The sequence below is a fragment of the Panthera tigris genome, chromosome A2, assembly GCF_018350195.1.
Source record: "Panthera tigris isolate Pti1 chromosome A2, P.tigris_Pti1_mat1.1, whole genome shotgun sequence".
Classification (NCBI taxonomy): domain Eukaryota; kingdom Metazoa; phylum Chordata; class Mammalia; order Carnivora; family Felidae; genus Panthera; species Panthera tigris.
Window position 1 is genome coordinate 34,597,247 of NC_056661.1, and position 22,278 is coordinate 34,619,524.

Consider the following 22,278-nt stretch of genomic DNA (forward strand, 5'->3'; position numbering starts at 1 on the left):
ATACTAGATTGTTATGTGATTTTTTATACTCTACCATGGACTCTGTTTAGTGGGTTGTCTTATAATGAAACACCCTTGATGATAATAATTTGTTGTTATCTAACTGTCATTATTACAGTAAGATTTATTTAGTTTAATTATATACATACTCTCAGAAGACATCTGTTAATGTCTAAGCATCTATTTGTTAATTGGTTTTATTTAACATTTGGGATCATTTAGCAAAATGCTTTGTTCAGGGAATGATGGAAGCCAACCAAGCTCAATTAATTAAATGGTCACCAGATACCATTTTAGGGTAGGACAGCAAAAAAGAAAATGCTTTTATGTATAGGTATAGGGTTAAAAAATTAGAGTCCCACATCTCAAAGGGGGGAAAACGCCACCAAAGCTCCAATTCCACTTATAAATTTATACCACAAAAATATTTTTAAAATGACCACATTATGATAAGAACAAAAATAGGAAGCCAGCTTAATGTCTTAACCATAAGAAAATAACTACGAACACAAGGGTGTATTCACGTAATGGAACACGACATGGCCACTAAAAATCTTGTGGCACAAAAATATTTAATGATGTGGTAAAATGATTTCAGTACATTGCTAAGTGGAAAAAAAAAAAAAAAAAACAGTACAATCCCCATTTAGTGTAGAGTCAGTGTACTTACACAGAAAGAAAGAAAACACTGGAAACACACCAGATCCTAATGAGAGTTATCTCTGAGCTAAAAAATTAGGGGTGACTTTATTTTATTGTGAGCTTTTCTATATGCCAAATCCTCCCTAATGACCATGTATTAAATTATGGAACTCAATTATTTAGGAAATGAAATAAATCTCATAGACACTTAACTCTAAAACTAAAAAAAATATCAGTAGTTTAGAAATTAATTTATAATTCCAAAAAGAATGAGCATTGAGGGATACGTTTTAGACAGGTAATCATTAGGACTCTTGACCACACAGTTCAAAGCATGTAAGAGGAGGCACTGCGACTTTATTTTGGGGAGAGTTTTGTTTTGACTCACCTTCATGATAAAAGGCATTGTGGTTGGGAAGGACATAAGGCTGTTTTCTTGAGATAATTCTGAGTATCGGCACTACCAGCCCTGAACTCCTCAAGGCTTGCCAAGCACAGCAATAAAGCCATGAGTGTTGTTTAATTAAAACCATTTCCTTAAAGTAAATGGAACACGAGTTTATACTGCCAGTCCCCTCCCAATTTGCAAAGCCTGCTCGGCTCTTCTCTAAGGGGGCTACTGCTTCTGTCCCTAGTGATGGCAAATGGTAGAAAGTTGGGGTCATCTTCCTGGGTCCATTAGGTTTTAAGAATACACTGCCCAGCAGAAATTATGATAGACTTGGACAAAGTACGAATATACTAAAATTTTTCGGGAATTTATACATTGTGAACGTTGAAGAAAGGAATACTGCTGTGTTCAAATGCCTCAAAATAACCCCTGTGAAGGAAGCTCATTTGCTCTGTTCTCGTTGGTCTCACTCTATGGATTCCCACGGATATATCAAAGAGCTGACAGAGAGGAGACAAGACTTGATTTACTTGGTGACTATAAAGGGTTTGGCCCCCTTTCAGAAGAACATGCCAAATCCTGCTACATTTGCTGAGACTTAACTCGTCTGATGAGATTGCTTTCTTTCCTATTTAGACGGTCTCACCCAATTTTCAGATACTGCTTCATGTGAAGTTTTAAAACTGTTTTTTTAAAGAAGCTTCACTTAAAATCAGATTTAGACACATACTTTACTGGCTTAATGGAACCTTCCTTTAATTTGTTTTTACTTTTGTTTTGTTTTGTTTTCAATGCCCCATACAAGCATCCAGGTCACTCATGATTCTCATACTTATATTGGCTCCTTTTCCACCAAAGGCATTTCTCCCTCAGAAAAGCCCCACTCCTGACCTAGGAAGGGGAAGAGACACAGGGGTGCAGGCTAGGATTCCATCTCTTTCCAGCTACTGACAGAGTGGACCCCACAACCCACACATAGCCAGACTCCATGTTCCCCAACCTCAGGACTGCTCACTCAGGACAACACCTAGCTCCAAAGGCCCTTTCTTTCCCCGGTCTGAAAAGATGAGAGAAGGAAAGGGAGAAAGGGTGCTACCGAGGAATGAATTTAAAACACAAACCCAAATACTGAAGACTTACTAGTCATGTTTCTTGCATTAGTGCTAAATAAGTAAGTGTAATTAACAAAATGCCACCGAGCACATGACTCAGAGCAACCGACTCACGGCTGGTGACCCCTGAGAAAGCATGCGCTTTAGTTAAGACTACTTCCTATTAGCAAACTAGAAAGAAACAGGATATAAACCCTAGCTACCTTAATCAAGACATGAATACCTCAAGGGTGAAAATGTTTCTCCGTTTGTAAAAAAACAACAAACTGACTTCTTTCTCATCACGGTAACAACGGTGAGAGAAACTTCGAGTTTCCCTTCCGTGTAACAAAAGACGTGTGGTTCGGGAACTCTGATTAAAGGCAGATAACACAGTTGAGAATATACAGCCCCAAAGAAGAGTCCAAGAGCAAAGCCTCCAGGGAGCAGTAGGAACTAAACAATTAGGAGGATGTCCTGGAACTTGTCAGCTCCCTGTAACCTGTCCTATGATGTGTCTTCAATGAAAAGACAAGCCTTGTCGTCCCTTTACATTAAGTGACTTGCTGAGCACGAAGCTTTCAAGTTCTCCCACCACCCAGGATGTACTTTGCACATGCATTTCCTCCAGGTGTTCCCTGATAACTGTTTTTTTTTTTTTTAATTTTAGAGAGAGAAAGGGTGTGTGTGTGTGTGTGTGTGTGTGTGAGAGAGAGAGAGAGAGAGAGAGAGAGAGAGGGAGAGAGAGAGAGTGTGTGTGTGTGTGTGTGTGTGTGTGAGAGAGAGAGAGAGAGAGAGAGAGAGAGAGAGAGAGAGAGAGAGAGAGATATCTGGGGAGGAGCAAAGGGAGAGAGAGAGAGAATCTCAAGCAGGCTCAGCCACACTTAGTGAGGAGCCCGACCTGAGGCTCAATCCCACAACTTTGGGATCATGGCGTGAATTGAAATCAAGAGTTGGGACGCTCAACTGACTGAGTCACCCAGGCACCTCTGTTTTTTTGTTTGTTTGTGTTTTTCTTTTGAAGGTCCATGCAATTATAAACCTAAAATACTGCCTGGAAGGATATCTTCATTGGAGTAAGATCTAGAAAAATCTCTTAGAACCTCAGAATTTGAACAGGCATTCTTTATGTCTCTCTTTCAACCACTGTATAATGACCCTTTCGGTTGGAAAGATGCATGTTTAAAAAAAAGATCTAATATGCATGACAAAAATACTCTGCAACAATTTCTAAGCCCCTGGTTTTTACTGCTGTCTTTATACCTGCACTGGAGTGTTATTTAGCTCATCCCATACATCAAAGTCACATCAGACATACATTTAATTTATATAAATCCAACTATGCAGGCACAGGGACGGAACAAGCAAGTGAGCAAGAAAGAGCCAAATCTAGTGGGAGCCCCCAACACCGGTCCATTCAAAGAACACAAGTTGCTGAGGGAGGTGAGAGGGAATGAGCTCCTTTGCTCACAGGGCACTGTATAATCCAGTTGGTATGAAGAAGGACTAGAGGCAGGCTGCTTGGGTTTGAATCCTTGCTCTACCACTCACGTGTGTGCTTTGGCAACTTTCCTTTGGCAAGTGAGGAAAGTGCCTCACTTTCTTCATCTGTAAAATGGCCATGATTTATTACCTATCTTAGGTTTGTGGTGAGGAATAAATGAGTTCATATTTGTAAAGCCCATAAACCAGTTCCTGGCACATACTTAATACCTATGTCAGTGTTAGCTGCCATTATTATTATTATTTATTTTATCCATTAACTTTGATAGTTAATTTTTTTATAATTGAAGAAAAATAATTACTCATTGTGCACCATATTTCTGCCACTTTGCGAGGAGTCGGGAGGGAGTGAACAAAACAGAGACCATCCTCCTTGTGGGAGTTTATAGTGTCAGGGGCCAGACAGACTTTAATAAAACATTCCACCGGTTTTTTAATTATAGACCACAGTGGTGAGGAATGTCATGGAAAAGGATCAGCGTCTCCTCACCCATACTAAAATTTATGAGTGGACTTAAAAGGATTTCCAAAGTTAAGTTTGATTATAAATTTTTTTTGCCTTCTGAAAGGTCTTTTTAGAGCCTCACCTACATGTGAGATGTGATTACAACGTGTAGTAGCTGCAGTAAGTTAGAGACGTGCAGACCTACAAGTAGGGATGAAAGTGAGCTTGTATCCTATGTCTTGTCTGGTCCACACCCTGCCCCCCAAGGAAGACGTGAACACTCAAGAACATGATACAACCCCAAAACTGGAAGAGACAGCAATAAGGTCTCAGCCTGATACTGAAAATATGAAAGGAAACCATGCAAATCTCAATTTTCCAATGGTAGTTGATATATCAAGATGACCTAATAGTTGGAGAAAGATATATGCTGATTTGTCAGCACACAGAGTAATCTGTAAAGGGAGCTTGTACAAAGAGCCATCAAGATAAAGAAACATTAAATTTTGTTTTTTACAAGAAGTGTTTTTTTTTTTTTTCATTCCTCATGTATACCGGAGAAAAATTCAGTGAAGACTTTATGTCACATATCATTATGAATCAATTTTCTTGACCAAACATAAAAGCTGATTCAACATCTCCACCTTGAAACACTCTATTATCATGACATTTGTCAAATACTGAAAGATCTGACCACTTCCCTCTTCCCCAAATAGCAAAAGGAACTCAGATAACAAATGAAGGTTGTACTTTGTAACAAGAATAGACAGGAGATTGAATCGCACCAAAACACTTACAAATCAAGAGAGGGGAAGAAAAGTACCCAGAGAGATTAAATGCACAGAGAACAATAATAGGAAGGAAATCTCTTGTGAAAAGAAGCAGCTGATGGTAACTTAATCGGGACAGAAATGAATTAGATCTACTTCAGTGACTGAGCTCAAGATGAAGTAATTTCATAAAGTTTATAGAAAGTCACTTGAAAATTATACAACTTGTTTTTGTTCTCTACTTTTAGAGGGAAGGGAAATAAAACTTCTCCATGAGGGAACTGATCTTCAGAAAAATGCATTTACAAACCCAGCTGAGGAATGTTACCTATTAACTAGAAGATTATCCTTAATTCTCATTTGGATAGAAAAGTCACTTTAGAACTGATAGAGTCCCTCTGAGTTTTAGGGAGAGATTCTGACACAAAAATAAGGGAATAAAAATCTTAAAACACACGGGGATGTCAAGTGTATGGAGAAAGAAATTCAAATCAGTGTTAACCGAGTGGAGTCCCGGGCTACTATTTGGCACAACAAGGGTGAGCTGGGCCCAACTGTCAGTTTTGTACAAGTAACACATACAGCACACAGCACAGGAGTCATTCTAACCTCAAAGGTAAACAGAGAACGAAAGGGCTCCTGGCTGAGATGGGAGCTGAAGCAGCTCTCATAAGCCAGAGGACGCTAACAGAGCTCCAGCAGACATCCTCAAACATGACAATCACCTAAGGGGCTGGCTAAGGTAGAGACTGCTGGGCCCCACCCCAGACTTTCTGATTCAGCAGGTTTAAGTGGATGAAGAATTTGCATTCCTAAAGAGGTTCCAGGTGACGCCACTCCTGCTGGTCCACCCACTGGAGAAGCCAGGCCCTAGGAATGAAGCCCTATGACTAGGGGAGCCTGTATGGCACAGCTTTGCTCCTGGATCTTACTCATGCTGTCACCAAGTGGAAAGGGATACTTAGAGCCTCCTGGGCCACCTTGTTTTAGTTTGTGATCCCACAGGCAGACGGGCTTTTGCATGAGTGTCATGAGAACAGCAGCAGGGAAGCCTCTGGCTGGACTGAGGGGCTTCTGCCAGGCGCCCACCCTTGAAAGCAACCCTCTGCCAGGGATGCAGCAGAGCAACGGGCCCGGGCCAGGTATAAGGATTCTCTGTGGGCAGGAGCGGGGAAGAGAGCATCCAAGTGGGGATGCAGACGGCCAACGAAGGCATCACCAGGACCATAAGGAGAAGTATCACCAAAGAAAGCAAGACAAAGCTTGATGAGCAAAGAACAACAGGACAATGTGAATACTGCAGCCCGTAATAAAGCTCACTTTAGCATCAAGATGTACCCTGTACAATCACTTTCACTTACAGTACTGGTTTTTACACACGTACCCATTTAAACTCACAGAGCAGTGCTTCTCACATAATCTGGGGTGAAGGACAATTTTTTCTTAAATGCCCTGACAGTCACTGATGTTTTTGTAAAACACAATCATATGAAATGCTAGAAAATTGATCTTCTACTTGTATGTCACAGAAATTTGGAATTAAAGTTTCTAGATGCTGATTCTGTCTTTGTATTTATTATAGACCTAAAACAGCCCATAGGCTGGTGCTTCTATACAAATTGACACTAGTCCAATACGACACTCCAAGCATGCCGACCCTAGACCACTGGGGACCAGGTCTCTGTCACAACTACTCAACTGCTTAAGGAAATGAATGAGCAAAGCTGTGTTCCTATAAAACTTTACTTATACAAATACCCATGAGGCAGAGTTTGGCTGTGAACTGCAGTATGCCTCCCCCTGCTATGGACCAGTGCCCCCTCAAACTCTAATGTGCAGAGAATCCTCTGGGCATCCTGTGAAAACACGAATCCGGACCCCACTGATCTGAGGTAGACCTACGTTCCTGCATTTCTAACGGCCTTCAAGTTGATGTCAACACTGAAAGTGCATGGCCCACATTCTGAGTGGTAAGGCTGCACAGACTCTTCTCTGTGAACCCAGAGAAGAGGGTGTGATGTCAGTATGAATAGATGCTTTACACTGGTCTTCTTTGAGCTTAGCAAGGACTGTATCTGTCAATCAGGATCAAGTCTTCCTCTGCTTTAAAGGGGTAATTACAACCGGAAGACTTGACAAGGACAGCGTAATGGAACCAATGACATTAAATGCTGGATGGTTTCCCATTCTGTTGACTGGCTCGGGACCTGACACACAGTAGGTGATCAAGGAACAGGCAATGACTGCCCGCTGAAGGCCGGAATCACAAGCTGTGTTCATTAGGGGGAGGAAGCTAGGATGATGGTGAGGCTCGAATTTGTCCTGTTGTCTTACCTAAGATGTTTTGCATTGTTTAATAAATTGGTGCAACTTACAACAGGGAGAGCTTTTAAAGATATATTGGTAGAGAAAAAGAGAATCACAGAATTTATGCTTTCAGTAAAGGTTCTCGTTTTTTTTGGGGGGGGTATTTTTTACTTTTCCCTTGTTTACTCTTCTCATTTGATTACCAAACACCTCTCTTTCAGAATCTGGTCAGCAGAGTCTGCATCTGGATTAATCATTTGGCTTTGTAGTTCAGTTTAACAGACAAGAAGATCCACTCACAGTCACAGGTTGTAAAACAGAAAAATATCAGAAATATCTAAATTTGGGCATTTCTTCCTCATATCTGCTACCAAATGTCCACATTCTTGGATAACAATGACACACTGAAGATTCTCGGTCACTCATACCTCTCAGAGGAATGTGCTATTTGGGATTAACGAGCACGTGAAATCTAGGTCAATGGTTAAAGGTCAAAATGGATTTCTGTTCACTACTTATGATCCTAAGGCTTCTGAGTATTAAAGCAGACACCTAAATGTTTGTTCAGAAATACTCCAGTGGAGTTCTAATTGAGAAAAAGGGATGTGTCCAGAATGCTTACAGATAACGATTAATGAAAGAACTCACAGATAAGCTGGAAGAAAAATAATTAACTTGGATTTGTGCCAGCTGCCCCTTGGGAATGCTAACTAATATGTGTGTTCAAAGTGCTCCGTTTTGTAAGTCCTCAAAGTTGGAAGCAGAGCATCCCGAGGAGAGGGTCCTGGGGATGGAGATAAAATATCCATCGATATGCACAAAGGACCTCTAAGTGGAAGACAGTTGCCACCCGAATTACAGCAAAGTTCAAGTGGACCAAACCTCTTTTTTTTTTTTTTAAGTTGATAATAAACCAAGCGAGGTGGCTTAGGACACTGAGGTAAAGAAGTAGTGAGGGACACCTGGGTGGCCCATTCGGTTAAGTGTCCAACTTTGGCTCAGGTCACGATCTCCTGGTTTGTGAGTTCGAGCCCCATATGGGGACTCTGTGCTGACAGCTCAGAGCCTGGAGCCTGCTTCGGATTCTGTGTCTCCTTCTCTCTCTGCCCCTCCCCCACTCATGCTCTGTCTCTCTCCCAAAAACAAATAAACATTAAAAAACATATATTAAAAAAAAAAAGAAGTAGTGAGTAAACATGAAGGAACATAGGGCACCTCCAACGGGTGCAGATATTGATCAGATTCCCCTCACTGGGAGTATTCATGTCATTGCCTACAAACCCAAACTCCACATCTAACAGTCAGGACACGTCTTTCTCAAAGGTAAACTCATCAGAGGGCTTCTTGGACAAACCTATCAAAAATAACAAATTTCTGGCATCCTCAATTTTATTTTTAACCTTGTACCACCACCCAGTATGTTACTTATTTGTTTTGTATAATGTATCTATTTACTCTCTGATTTAACTATCTTTCCCACTCTGAAATGGTAGCTCCAAGAGAACAGGACTCTATTTCACTCACTGCTCTACAATTCTGGGTCTAGAGGAATGCCTGGCATATATAACACCATGCATTATCATTTGGCTGATATCACTGAATGGGTTTCTGTCCAGCTTAGTCATTCTCTGGTCTGGAGAACTAGTCCTGACCTCATAAAGTGGTCTGAGGAGCTGCCCCAACAAGCTGGGGGGGGAACCCCCCTCCTTCCATAAAGTTGTTCTTGCTATGGGACGAGCCTAGTGAACCTCATGGTTGACACAGTGACTTGTACTATGGATGAATTCTTGCCTTACTTGCCTGCCCGGCCCTCCAGTCTCCTTAGAACCAAGCTTCTGCATATGGGATGCTTTGCTTTGTATGAAGGCAGCTTGGCCCTGCACTACAGCCTGGGGACTGTGGCACTGGCTACTGGTTAACAGAATTCCCTAAATACTCCTTAAAATTGCCTCCCTTTGTTGGCACACTTGCTGTCTTCTACTAACACCCTGCTTTCAGGTAAGGGCCCCTGCCACTTGCAGTTCTTCCTGTATTGTTATTACCGACTGCCGCTGAGTCTGGCTGCTGCACAGGACTACACCCAACCCTCTGCAAAGAGGACCTTCCCTCCACTGCTTCCCGGACCCTGGGGAGGCAAGTCTTGCTCTAGACAATGGTCCCTACCAGGCTGCCCCGTCCCATGAGAGTCTTGCCAGACACAGAGCACTGGCACCTACCTTGGGAAATGGTTTCACAAGGACAGCTCATTAACTTATTATGCTTCTCTTGCTGACTGAGACCACTGAGCCACAGGATTTCCATGGAAAGAAAGAGACACGCTGTCAATATGAATTTGCTCTGAAAAGACATTTTTGGAGGACCTACTATGTTCCCTGAACTATTAGAGTGGCTAGAAATAATGAAGTGTATTAGTAATAGTGGAACAGGACAAAACCAGGCACTGGGGGAAAAAAAACTCTAGGCAAAACTATACTTGGAGCTATTTTCAAAGAATATGGAAAAAATGAAAAGTTTAATGAAACAGCAGCAAGAAGTGGGGGTGGGGTGGGGAAGGGAGAATATTTCTAGGCGATTTTATAAGATTTAAAAAGAGAAATGTATGAATAAAGGAGATGATTAAGTGGTAAAGACTGTAACTTGTAAATACCCCAAAGAAAAGAAAAGGGAGACCGGGACATATTATCACATATTATCATTGAGGTGGCATCTGATGAGGGCTAGAGATTAAAAAGGCACCTAATTAACAAGTTTGCCTAAAGTGTCTTGCTCTTTACAAAGACAGAAGATGCACAGAGAAACCAATGAATTCTTAGGAAGAATGCTGGCAAGAAAGAGCAAGGAAAAATAAAGGTGAGTCTATTCTAACTTCTGCAAGTCTTGTTTTGGACTCAGTCTCACCTCACTGAACCAGATATATCAGGAGGATACAGGGAAGATCTTCAACTCAGCCATCAGGAAGGTACATTAGGCCACACTTGGAATTCTTAGGTATTTCAGAATTTAGGCAATTCTAAATGACTGTATCAAATATTGAAGAATGATTCATTAACCCTGCGATAATTAAAACAAAGGCAGATCAGTAGTCCACTGATGTAGTTAAATGCATAAGACGCTAAAGGGGTATCTAGCTGAGCCCTAGAGAATGCTGATTTTCTTTTTTTTTTTTTATTGTTCTATAAGTCTGTTTTGTACCAAAATGTTTTTCACACTTGTTACTACTGCATTTGTTAACTATATTGTACTCTACTTTAGCAAACCAGATTTACAAAGTTCACACATTTTCTGAAAATGACTTTAAATGCTGAGCTTTAAATAACCTTCTAAATAACAAGAGGCCTTTAACACACTGCCCACTATTAATATGCTAGTAAAACTAACAGTAAGAGAGAGACCAGCTAACAACACTGGAGGATGTACATCATGTAATACTGGATATATTTTTTAAAGGCCATCAATAGGAAGGGTATTCTAATTATAATCTTATAAAGAAGATATGTGTAGATAATGCTGGAAGGAAATTTAACAAAATTGTAATAGTGGTCATGTTACGGTAATAAAGTTAGAGACAATTTTTTTTAAATCTCTGACTTTTAGTAGGAAATGCAAATTTCTAAAAGTGGAAAAAATAATCAATTTTTAAATGTAAAGAAACCTTTCAAAAAGCATAAAGTGAGGGACTTACATGTGTAAGGAAATCATTCTTACCTGGATAGTGGAAAAATTAAGTTAAAATTTTCTCAAGGTTTATTCATTTAATCCTTAAACATAAAGGTAGTATGTCTAAAATATCATTACTGACATATTTTGAAGGTTTTCATATTCATAGTCAAATTCCTTCCCTTTAGGAAGCATATAAAAGCAATTGAGGAAAAGAAAAGAGTTTTGGACTTTACATTCATGCTAGGGGTTCCGGACTGTCCTTTCTTAGATAAAATGGAGCAGCTCTTTCACATAATCTCTGAAGAGCCATCCATAATTATCCAAAACATTATTCAGGCAATTCTCGTTATCCATAGTAGTCACGGTCTATCAACTTTCAGCGAACACCGAGTTAGCAAATACGGAACCACTGCTCCTGAGGAAACCAAGGGCTAGTTTCCCATAAGCCTCACACCGTTTTCATCAAAACATCAATGCATAACCTGTTTTCTGTGTTTCTGTTTGAGGATACCTTCCTTCATATATACTGTTAATTCATTCGTATTGAATTTTTACTCACCCTTGAACAAAGATTATCTAACATATATTTTCTCTGTAAGATCCATCATAGTAGACATGACTTAGGAAAACCAGGCAGCACTGTGGCACTACACACGGGGCCACTTTAAACAGCCAAGTGCATACTCCTCTCATTGACAATAGCCTTCTACATCCTTCTACCTACTGTGGTGACAAATAGGCAGTCAGTATGAAAACCTTAAAATCTTCATACATAGTTAGCCTCATACTTCTAAGAATTCATCTTATTTTATTTATTTTGAGAGAGTTTGAGAGAGATTGAGACAGAGAGACAGAGAGAGAGGGAGAAAGAGAATGCACATGTGAGCAGGGGAGAGGGGCAGAGGGAAAGGGAGAAAGAATCTTAAGCAGACTCCAAACCCGGTGAGGAGCCTGACATGGGGCTCCATCTCATGATCATGGGATCATAACCTGAGCTGAAATCAAGAGTCAGACGCTCAACCAACCGAACCACCTAGGCGCCCCTAGGAATTCATCTTATATGAGTAATCTGAAGTGTACGTAAAGTTAAGAGTACAAGGAGGTTACGGCAGCATTATTTTAAGTGAGAAACATCCTGAATACCAAATAACAGAGGACTGGTTAAGTAAATTTATACGTTCATACAAGTGAATACTATTCAGCTCCCGAAGATGCTGCAGAGGACTGTACAATGACAGGGGAAAAGGTACGTAAAAAGTGGAAAAAAGCAGACTACAGAAGAGTGTCAATCATACTGATACCAGTTTTGTCAGAAATAATACTACTCTGTGTATTCATTTTAAGTATATGTAAAAGTGCATATAAATGTAATTTGATCTATTTTTGTACTTTTCTATACTTTATGTTTCTCTAATTTAATAATTAGGAAAACGGGGATGCTGTTTAATAAAACAGCCTTAAAAAAAAGACAAAACACTTTTTACCTTGCAAGCCACTCTGAGTCAAGCCAATTTCTTCGGCAAAGCCCATATGGACGTGTTGTTCATTTAGGAACAAGACAATCATTCCTAACTCCTAGTTCTCTGGCAGTGGGTGGAAGGGTGGTATAGAGGAAATTCACAGTGTCTTCAACCTTCTGAAGGCAGTTGGGCTCATCCCACCAGACTACAGCTGACCCCTATAAAGGAGAGGACCCAGAACCCTTCCCAGTTCAAAGGGTCTTCACCTTGTTCTCCTGAATTATTTTCCCAAGTTACTCCCTACATCTAGTGATTCTCCCACAAGGCATTATTTGGATTCTAAAACAATACCTCAAAAATAATAATAGTGAAACTTTCAGATGCTTGATCAGTCTCGCATTATAGGAAAATTCTTAAGACTCAGAGATACCTGACATTAATCCTGGCATTGTTAGAAAATGCACTATTTTCTTAACTGTTGAACTGAACCATGTCTTTTCACAGTGCAGTAACATTAAGAGAAAAAATATCCCCAACTCTTCTAATAATTATATATTATTTCCAATCTAGGTGACATTATACCTTTATTAGTGGTTCATTTCTGTTTAACATCTACAAAGGCTTCTCCATACAGGATTCATAATCAATTATGAGCATGTTGGGACCAATGATAAAATTTACTAAAATATCCCCAAGTCTTAAAATTCTTCAAATTACTTACCATGAAACAAAACAAAGCACATCCAAATTTGAATTTTGAGAAGCAGAGCAAAGAGTAAAAAACGTTATTTTTGATTTATTTCTGACAGTATGTCAGCAAGCAGCATGAAAACAGATTTAGAGAGTTCCATTAGGGATGCGTGGAAAAGGGGTAGCTATCAGAAACACTGGTCTTGGGTAAGATACAGAACCGACAGCCTTCCCAGGACCCAGCTCTTACTGCGTAGTACTGGCTGATAAAATGGAACGAGTGCATGTTGGACAAGGACAGCAAGACATTTTTGGAAATGTGGATCAACTGGACATCAGAGAAAGAAATGCAACACAATAGGAAAAGCACTTGGAGGAAACAAAGAGAAATGAGAACAAGGCAGCGAGCTTTCCATTCTCCAGCTTATACACGGTATTCCCCTGCACAGGGCTGAAACCAGGTGACAGGTTACAAATTCATAAGCACAGAATCATTTTTATCCTTCTCAGACTAGACTACCAGGCAGCCTATCACCATAAAGAATGGCTGCCTGGACTTACTCTTTCCAACTTTTAGATTTGTTTTCAAAGAGGCCTGTAAGAACAGGGATGGGGGAGTTATTTCAAAAATAATGCTCGTGTTGTGTCAAGTATTGGGTATTACATTTGAAAATCAATCTCTACAAGAGTTCTTTTACCCACCGAAAATAAATATTCCCCTGCAGATAAGGTATTTCAGCAAATACAAGTGGTCTGTAATAAAATGAGTTTTGCTTCATGCCTCTGATATAAACATGTGAATAAGTGAAGAAGAGGATATTGTGGTTTGTTTTTAAATATATTCTAAATGTATGATGATCAACAATATGTACGTGAGGCATTTAGCACATATTAATATCAGCACATATTTATTACAAGTGAAGGCATTTGCATGCTAAAAGGCATTTGATACTGAAAATATGGCATGCATTTTTACTTCTCTAGCCTCAAATTCTAAAGAATTTTGAATCACATACCACAGAGCTAAAATAGCTGGGCTCTTTTCAAATTTATACCAAATGATATTCTGTGGTTCTTGCAGATATGAATTTAATCCTCCCTCGATTAAGTTGTGTTTTCTTGGTTGTCTGAACAGAGAATCACTGCAAACTACTGAATTGTTTACCCATTTCATCAACTTCAAAACAACCCATACAGTAACACTGGTGTTAATGGATCTGTTTCAGATACCTCCTATCCCAAAGATGAGCATTTACTTCCTCTTGTTTCAATAATTATAAATCTAAGCCTCAGAAATGATAATGGAATTGAACGTTAAAAAAAAAAAAGTCAACACATGGGCTCTGTGCTGACAGCTCAGAGCCTGGAGCCTGCTTCAGATTCTGTGTCTCCTGCTCTCTCTGCCCCTTGCCCGCTTGTGCTGTATCTCAGTCTCTCTCTCTCAAAAATAAGTAAATAAACATTAAAAAAAAATTTTTTAAGTCCACACAAACGAAAGCTTTCCTTGTGCTTTAGAAATATTTGCCAAGTACTCACACATATATTATCTCCACTGATATTGAAAGCCAATGCTTTGGGGTATTATTTTCATGTCTACTTTACAGACAAGGTTAACAGAAGTTTAAAGAGTATTATCCTAATAGTAATAATTATATGAAAAGGTGTTCAACCTCATTAGCCATGAGAGAAAGGCATTAGACCACAGTGAAAATTACCATACATCTATTGGAACGACTAAAGTCGCAAAGGCTTGACTGCACCAAGGGTGGGGAAGGGTGTGCAGACACACTGGAACTGCCATAAACGGCTCCCAGAGTGTAAAGCTGGCACATCTGGAGAGCTGCTTGGCAGTATCCGTTCAAGCTGAAGACACGCATATGTTATAACCCAGAAATCCTAGTTCCAAAAATATATCCCACAGAAATGTGCTCCAGAGGACATGTATGAGAATGTTCACAGCAACGTAGCAGTCAAAACTGTGAATAACATAAATGCCTATCAACAGAAAAGGATGAAAACTTCTGGCAGAGTCACACAGTAGGACAGCATACGGCAGGAAGAATGAGTGAACCACTGCTACATAAAATGTAGATGAATCTTACAAATAAAAGTTAAGCGAAAGATGGCAAACACAAAAGAATGTACACCGCATGACCCTATTTATGTTAAGGCAAAACAAAATCTACGACATTAGAAGTTGGGATAGCTGTGTTACCTTCAGGGGAAAGCAGGGTAGAAGTATGGCGAGGGGGTACTTCACTGGCTTCTGAGATGGGGTACCCATTCTGAGATGGCGTACTGGTCTGTTCAGGCTGTCTAACAGATTACCATAGACTGACTGATGCGACAACAAACATTTCTTTTCACAATTCTAGAGGCCAAAGTCCAAGGTGAAGGCGCCGGCAGCTTCAGGGTCTCATGAGAGCCCACTTCCTGGTACAGAAATGGCCATCATTTAGATCTGTCCTCCTATGGAGGAAGGAGCGAGCGACCTCTCCGGGGTCTCCTTTATCAGGGTACTAAGCCCATTCATGAGGCTCCACCCTCATGACCTAATTACCTCCCAAAGGCCCCACCCCCTAGTATCACCAGATTGGGGGTTAGGATTTCAACATATGAATTTGGGGGGACATGAAACATTCAGTCCCTAACACTGGTCATGTTCTATTTTATGATCTGGCTGCCAGTATGTTCACCTCATGGTAACTCATCAAGTTATATACTTACGATTTACATACTGTTCTATATGAAGCTTATACTTCAATGAAAATTTATTAAAAATTTTAAATGACACTATCATATGAAATTATTCCTCCTTTAAATGGGAAATGTGTATGTATAATCTCAGTTAATGTAATAAGCGATTCTCTGATTATATGTCCTTACCACAAAAAATAAATTACAGTTATAAAACATGATAGAGGTGTTACCTAATGCTACAGTGGTAATCATACTGTGGCATATAGATATATCAAATAAACACATTATATATCTTAAACTTATATGTTACATGTCAGTTATATCTGAATTTAAAAAACTTCAAGAAATTTAAGCTCTAAATACTTGAATAAATAAATAAAGCAAGCAAGCAACCCGCAGAGGTAATAAGTACTGTTATAATTTCACTTTATAAAAGAGCAAACTGAGATATATACAAGTTAAATAATGTGCTCAAGCTCCCACAACCAATAAGCAGTAAAGATGGGACGTGGGACAGGAACCTGGGCAGTCTGGTACAAGAATCCCACTAAGAATCCTTCCATTCCTTTTTGAACTGGTACTTGGTGCTTATGTAGCACAATTCTTCCTGGATTTTTTTTTTTTTAGTGTTTATTTATTTATTTTGAGAGACAGAGAAAGAGAGAGAGAAAGCGTGCACATGTGCACACATGAGCAGGGGGAGGGGCAGTGAAAGAGGGAGAGAGAGAACCCCAAGCAGGTTCCACACAGATGTGAGATCATGACCTGAGCAGAAATCAAGAGTCGGACACTTAACCAACCAAGCCACCCAGGCTCCCCCTTCCTGGATTTTTAAAGAACTTTGAAAAACACTATGTTAATTATACTTGGAATCAAAAAAATAATATTAAGAGAAATAAAAATTAAAAAACAAAGAGCTTTGAAAACACGACTCTAAGTTGGATCTAACCCAGGAAGCACAGGGACATATCAGGTGAGGAGTCTTCAGGAATGTCAATCCCACACTACTGCTTTTCAAAGTCAGTCCTCCAGAGGGCAACAGATTTGCTTAACTTTGGCCAAGAGTTGGGGTGAGTGCTGAGATTCCGGTCAACTGTCTTTTCCTATTATTCATTGATGCAAGATGTTTTACATACTCCAGATGTCATTTGTACTCATTTTCTACACCTTTGGAATTCTAAGTTTAGAATTAGAAGTAAAAGCCAAAGTATGACTCAGGAAAACAAAAGTTTAAGGATAACACAATCCTTGTAGGATTTTTCCCTCAAGTTTATTCAAATTCTTTATAACTTACCACAAACCCCTACTTCTACTTCCTATTTAATGTGATCTTTACTACTTAGGATTAAGAATCCTAGGGCTTACAATACCGGATGTTAAAAATGATGATCAGGTTACACCACCAACAGAACAAACTACATTGTTCTTCAACTCTCATCTCAAGCTCAACTAGAAAACTAGGGAATTATAAAATATTTAATGTGAATTCAGTTTTTTAAGCTATCTTGAAAAGACTCTTGTCTTAGTTTGGCAGACGAGCTCTGTTTCATATATATTACAAACAAATAAAGAACACATTAGTTATAAAGGCATTTGTGTTGGGTTCTGATGAATGTAAGCATTAGGGCTAATAGTCAGGCAAAATAAATTTAAGTTTCAGCTCTATGGCTGACATTATGTGTAGAAATATATGTCAACCCACAATATTGTTCTCGAATGATGACATTTATTACTTGATCAAAAGAATTAGCTTATACAGATGACAAACAACTAGTTGTTACTATCAGTTGATTCAAGTTTAGCAACAAAAGGCCTTTTTCAATTTTGAATTTCAGTGTCTTCAACTGACTAATCCTTACATCTAACGAGAAAATCAATACCTTTGTAATAATCAGCTTTGGGTTTTTGGGATTCTTTTCTTCTGGGCAGCTGAATGGGGTTCTACTTGAAATAATTACAGCCAGAACTGTAACCAGTTTCCTTGCAAAATCAAATCAATTCATCTATACTATTTTTTAGCCTCTGTTCTCTAAAATCTGTGAAACAATGCCAGGATTGAAAATACCCATTACATTTCTATGCTTTTTAACTGTCTTTGAAATTTCAAGATTTGGAAAATTTACAGTGAGATGGGCTGTGCATTCATTTTCCTGATATAGCATGAGAAAAATAAAATAACTCCCACATATCTTTCTCTACCCAAGATGACAGGCAATCTCAAAAAAGTTTAAATACTCCAAGCATTTGAAAATATTCCATTGGGCAAAGTCAAAAAATTTTTAAGAGACTGTTTTAAAAAAATGGCTCTGCAAGTGATTTTTCCTTCTCCTCCTGCATTGTTACAAAATTAAAATTCCAGATCAGCTACTAAGAAAAGATATTCCAAAGAAAATGCAATGATTGTCCTGGTAGATTTACTCCCTCGATAGCACTCTATTATTCTTAGCACCGAATTTCAGTAGACACTAAAAGTTCTATTTTATTACAATTGCCCTGTTCTCTAAGTACATTGTGGTTCAAGCAGTTTAAAAAGCTGTGTGTGAGCTATGTTCACGGTATTTACAAATTTCAATTGATAAGAAAATCTCTGGAAGGAAAATGATGCTTCCCTTAGAAAATAAGAATAAGAAGGGACAAATAAATTAATAACTAGGAAGCCACCGACAATATTCCTACCTAACCAACGGAAACAAGGTACTTATAGAAACAGAAAAACCAACCACACACACATTCTTCATGGCTGGGCGACTTTGGATTTTGATGACTTTGTTATTCCTGGATAGCACTGGAAAACTGAAAATAAGTAGCTGATAATACCTTACCATTTATTTCATGAATCAGAAGGGAAAGACTTAGCAAAAACATAAGGTTAGCAACTATCTGAGTCATAATGAAAACAGAAGACAAAGTTTTATAGTTGTGAACCAAAAGACTATTATTGGTACACTTATTTATGAAAAGTTTCCATATTAAATTCAGACCACATTTCTTAAAAAACAATATGGGGGTGCCTGGGTGGTTCAGTTGCTTGAGCATCTGTCTCTTGATTTCGCCTCTGGTCACAATCTCAGGGTTCATGGGTTTGAGCCCCACACTGGGTTATATGCACTGACTGGGAAGAGTCTGCTTGGGATTCTCCCTCTCTCTCCCTCTCCCTCTGCTCCCCGCCCCCATGCTGTCTCTCTCAATATAAATAAACTTTAAAAATTAAAAAAAAATTAAAGCTGGTATCATTTTCATTTGTTGTTCTTAGTGATGGTTCAGACTTCCCATGTGTTCAGATACATTAAGAACCAACAGAGGGGTGCCTGAGTGCATCAGGCGGTTAAGCATCCCACTCTCGGTTTTGGTCCAGAACATGATGTCACAGTTCGTGGGTTTAATCCCATGTGAGGTTCTGCGCTGACGGTGCAAAGCCTGTTTGGGGTTTTCTCTGCTTTCCCTCTCTCTCTGCTTCTCCCCTGCTCACTCACTCACTCTCTCTCAAAATTAAATAATAAATGAACACTAAAAAAAAAAAAAAAAACAAAAACGAAAAATAACCAACAGAATGTATCAGATACTCTAACAGTATAAACATAATGATTCTGAAAGCTTAAACTCAGAATTGTTAAGAGAATTAAATGGTATATATCAGATGTTCAAAACATGTTAGTTTTTTCCACGTAACAAACGTCCACCTAAACCTTGTTGTCATAAACTACTGAGTACCTACAGTTCCAACAAAGCATAGTGGTATTTAACTCAAAAAATGTTCACGGAATACCTACTATACACTAGCATGGGTGTGATAGCTATACTCTAGTTAAGGAAAGAGGGTCATAAAGCAACACTATATGCTACCTAGTACCTATGCTGTAAACTATACAACTATCAGCGATGAAAATTAAAAGCATACAGAAGAATGTGGGGTTATTATTTTCTAGTGATATACACTTCTATAATCCTATAATTTTCTTCTGTCTCCAATCGTGTGATGATACTTGCGGTATCTTTATGGAAGGAATCTGAGAATGAGTCCTGTAAGTCATGTGAAGAATGGGACTAATCGCTTCAGTATAAATTACTCAAATAATGTTTCACACCAACCGGTATTTCCCTGTCTGGAGCACTATCCCCTTTTTTACTTCCTCCTATCTCCCAGGACTTTGGAAACACAGAAGCTGAAACTGGATCCTGGGAGTATTTATTAGCCTTTCACCTGAAACGAGTCGAATCATTGTATACTACAATCAGATCTAAGGCAGGATTTGCATCTGGGGCTACAAAATAAATGTTTGGCTTATTATCCTTTAGCAGTAGGAAAGAGGTGGCTCTTGATGGTGAAAAATCAGAACATGACGCGATCTGCCTACAACGACAGGTTACCTTAGGGTCGGCTGTGAGCAGTTTGAAGGCTTGATACACTTGAGCTTCCTTTACTCCACCACCAAGATCCAAAAAGTTGGCTGGCTTCCCACCATTCAAGAAGATGACGTCACAAGTAGCCATGGCAAGGCCAGCACCATTCACTGTGGAATGCAAATGGCACACACAACAAGATCAATTTGGCAACAGGAAAGGGTGCATGAACGGTTTCCCTCGCCCATACTGCCAGAGACAGACCCCTGTCACTACCAGGCCAATCTGTCCTGCCTAGAATCCTGTTCAATCAGATAAATTCATAGACTTTTAGGATAAAGAGTCAGGAAATGTACAAACAAAAAAATAAACAAAAAAAGACCTGGGGATACAAAGACAGGTTTATTAACAAGTTAAATCAATCTGGCAAACAGATAAAAGGGAAGAGTTTGCATAATTGATTAATTTGAGCTAGTAGTAGAAGAAGGAGTTTTGGGTTCTGGAAAAATACAGAACTCAAACGAAGCTGGAAAGAGAGAAGAAAGGCTACAAGAAGTTGCTTGGGTCTATGAATTGCATTGTCTTTAATATCCTTTAAGAGACCTGAGTAAAAAAAAATGGAATTCATTTAATTTTTTGCTTGCTGAGAATATGCTTTGAATATGGCATCCCTCTGGGGTTGAACCACAGGGGTCCCAACTTCAATAGGACTCCATGCTTTTTTACACTCAGCTCAACCACACATATTTATAGGTTATGTGGATAAACTCACAAAACAAATGAACAAATGACAGCATCAAAATAATACTCCTATCCCTCTGTTCCTTCTTCAAATTAATATGAGAAATGTTCACTAGCAACCTGATCATTAAAACTAGAACCAAAATGTGTTAACATCTTAGGAGGGTTTTTTTTTTTTTAAGAAAACAAGTAAAAAGTTGTAACACTGCAATTCTTATTTTCCAGAGCTGAGTTTTTTTAACCAATTGTACTTCTTTCACTTCTTATGCTTAATTATATGAGATTACTTTCCTCAGATTAGAAAGGTGGGGGGGGGGGGGGAAGAAGAAGAAAAGCAAACCTTCAGAACACAGCAGAAACTCACATGGTAAAATTATACTTCACTTTTTCTGACCCTTGAATTCCCCAGACATGCCTGTGAACTGTGACTAATTTAATTAAGTCTGGGGCAACTACAATAAAAATGGTTTATATAAGATCTTAAAACAATTTGAAATGTGTTAATCGTAGCTTTTGAGGCTGCTAACTTGGTCAGATCATGCATACTCCCACAGAGGCTACAAAGAATCTGTATTTAATTTGTTCTCAACACACCATTATATCATTCTCCTTTCTAAATGCCTACAAATATTGAGAGCGCATTAGCTTATCAAGATCAGAACAATGCGCGTGATCTGGTACATTACAGTTATTACTCCAATACAAAGCAAGTGCTTTTGGTATCACTTGTAATTAGATGTCATTTTCTATTGTATTGCACAGCAGACTACTGGATGAGGTCTGTTCAGATCTGAATATAATAATACTGTTGGCTTAATGAGCTACAAATCTTTTTTATTTTAATTCCATTAAGATTAAGACCTCAGTTTCCAGGGCAATGAATTGGTTCTACCAGAAACACAGACGCGTTATAAATCTCAGTTCTATAAGCTGTGGACAATAACAGAAATTGTATTGCCTCTATAGATCCATTCTTATCTCAGCTGAATAAGCCATTTTCACAAATTTAGATGAGTATGATAGAATCAATTGTTTTATTAATAAACTGGATAATGGATTAAACATTTTATCATTTGGTGATCATAAAAGCCGAAACTGGAGTATAATGATTCAAGTGTATGTTCTCTTCCACTTCCTCGGAGAAACTGTATCTTAAACACAAATTTCCAGAATGGTTCCTAGCATATTAACACTGACTGGGGTAGTAAATATTTCCATTTTTATGACACAAAATTTAACTGAGATGCTTTAACATAGTATTTCTCAACTGGAGTGATTTTGTTGACAAGAAGACATATGGCAGTGTTGGAAGACATTTTTGGCTATCACAATGTTTTTGGTTGTCAATGGCACCTAAAGGCCAGGGGGCACTGCTAAATACCTGACAATGTACAGGACCCCCACCCCAACCCCCAGAAAAGAATTATCTGACCCAAAATGTCAAAAGTGCCAGACTTGAGAAACCGCGCTTTAAACCAGTGACCACTGAGCAAAATGTATTGGGAAGAAACTCCAAATTGTTTCCTAAGACTTTGGG

The 22,278-nt window shown here is 39.0% G+C and overlaps 1 protein-coding gene across 5 annotated transcripts in view; it reads right to left on the reverse strand.

Moving 5' to 3' along the window:
- Positions 1–22,278, reverse strand: part of SUCLG2 (succinate-CoA ligase GDP-forming subunit beta) — a 389,660-nt gene that overhangs the window by 206,627 nt on the left and 160,755 nt on the right. For all 5 annotated transcript variants that reach the window (XR_006214899.1, XM_042979378.1, XM_042979379.1 and 2 more), the window contains exon 11: positions 20,028–20,170. Coding sequence is in view for 4 of the 5 variants with exons in the window: in XM_042979378.1 (XP_042835312.1) it covers positions 20,028–20,170 (143 nt within the window). In the remaining variant the exon portion in view is untranslated. The remainder of the gene's footprint in view (positions 1–20,027; positions 20,171–22,278) is intronic.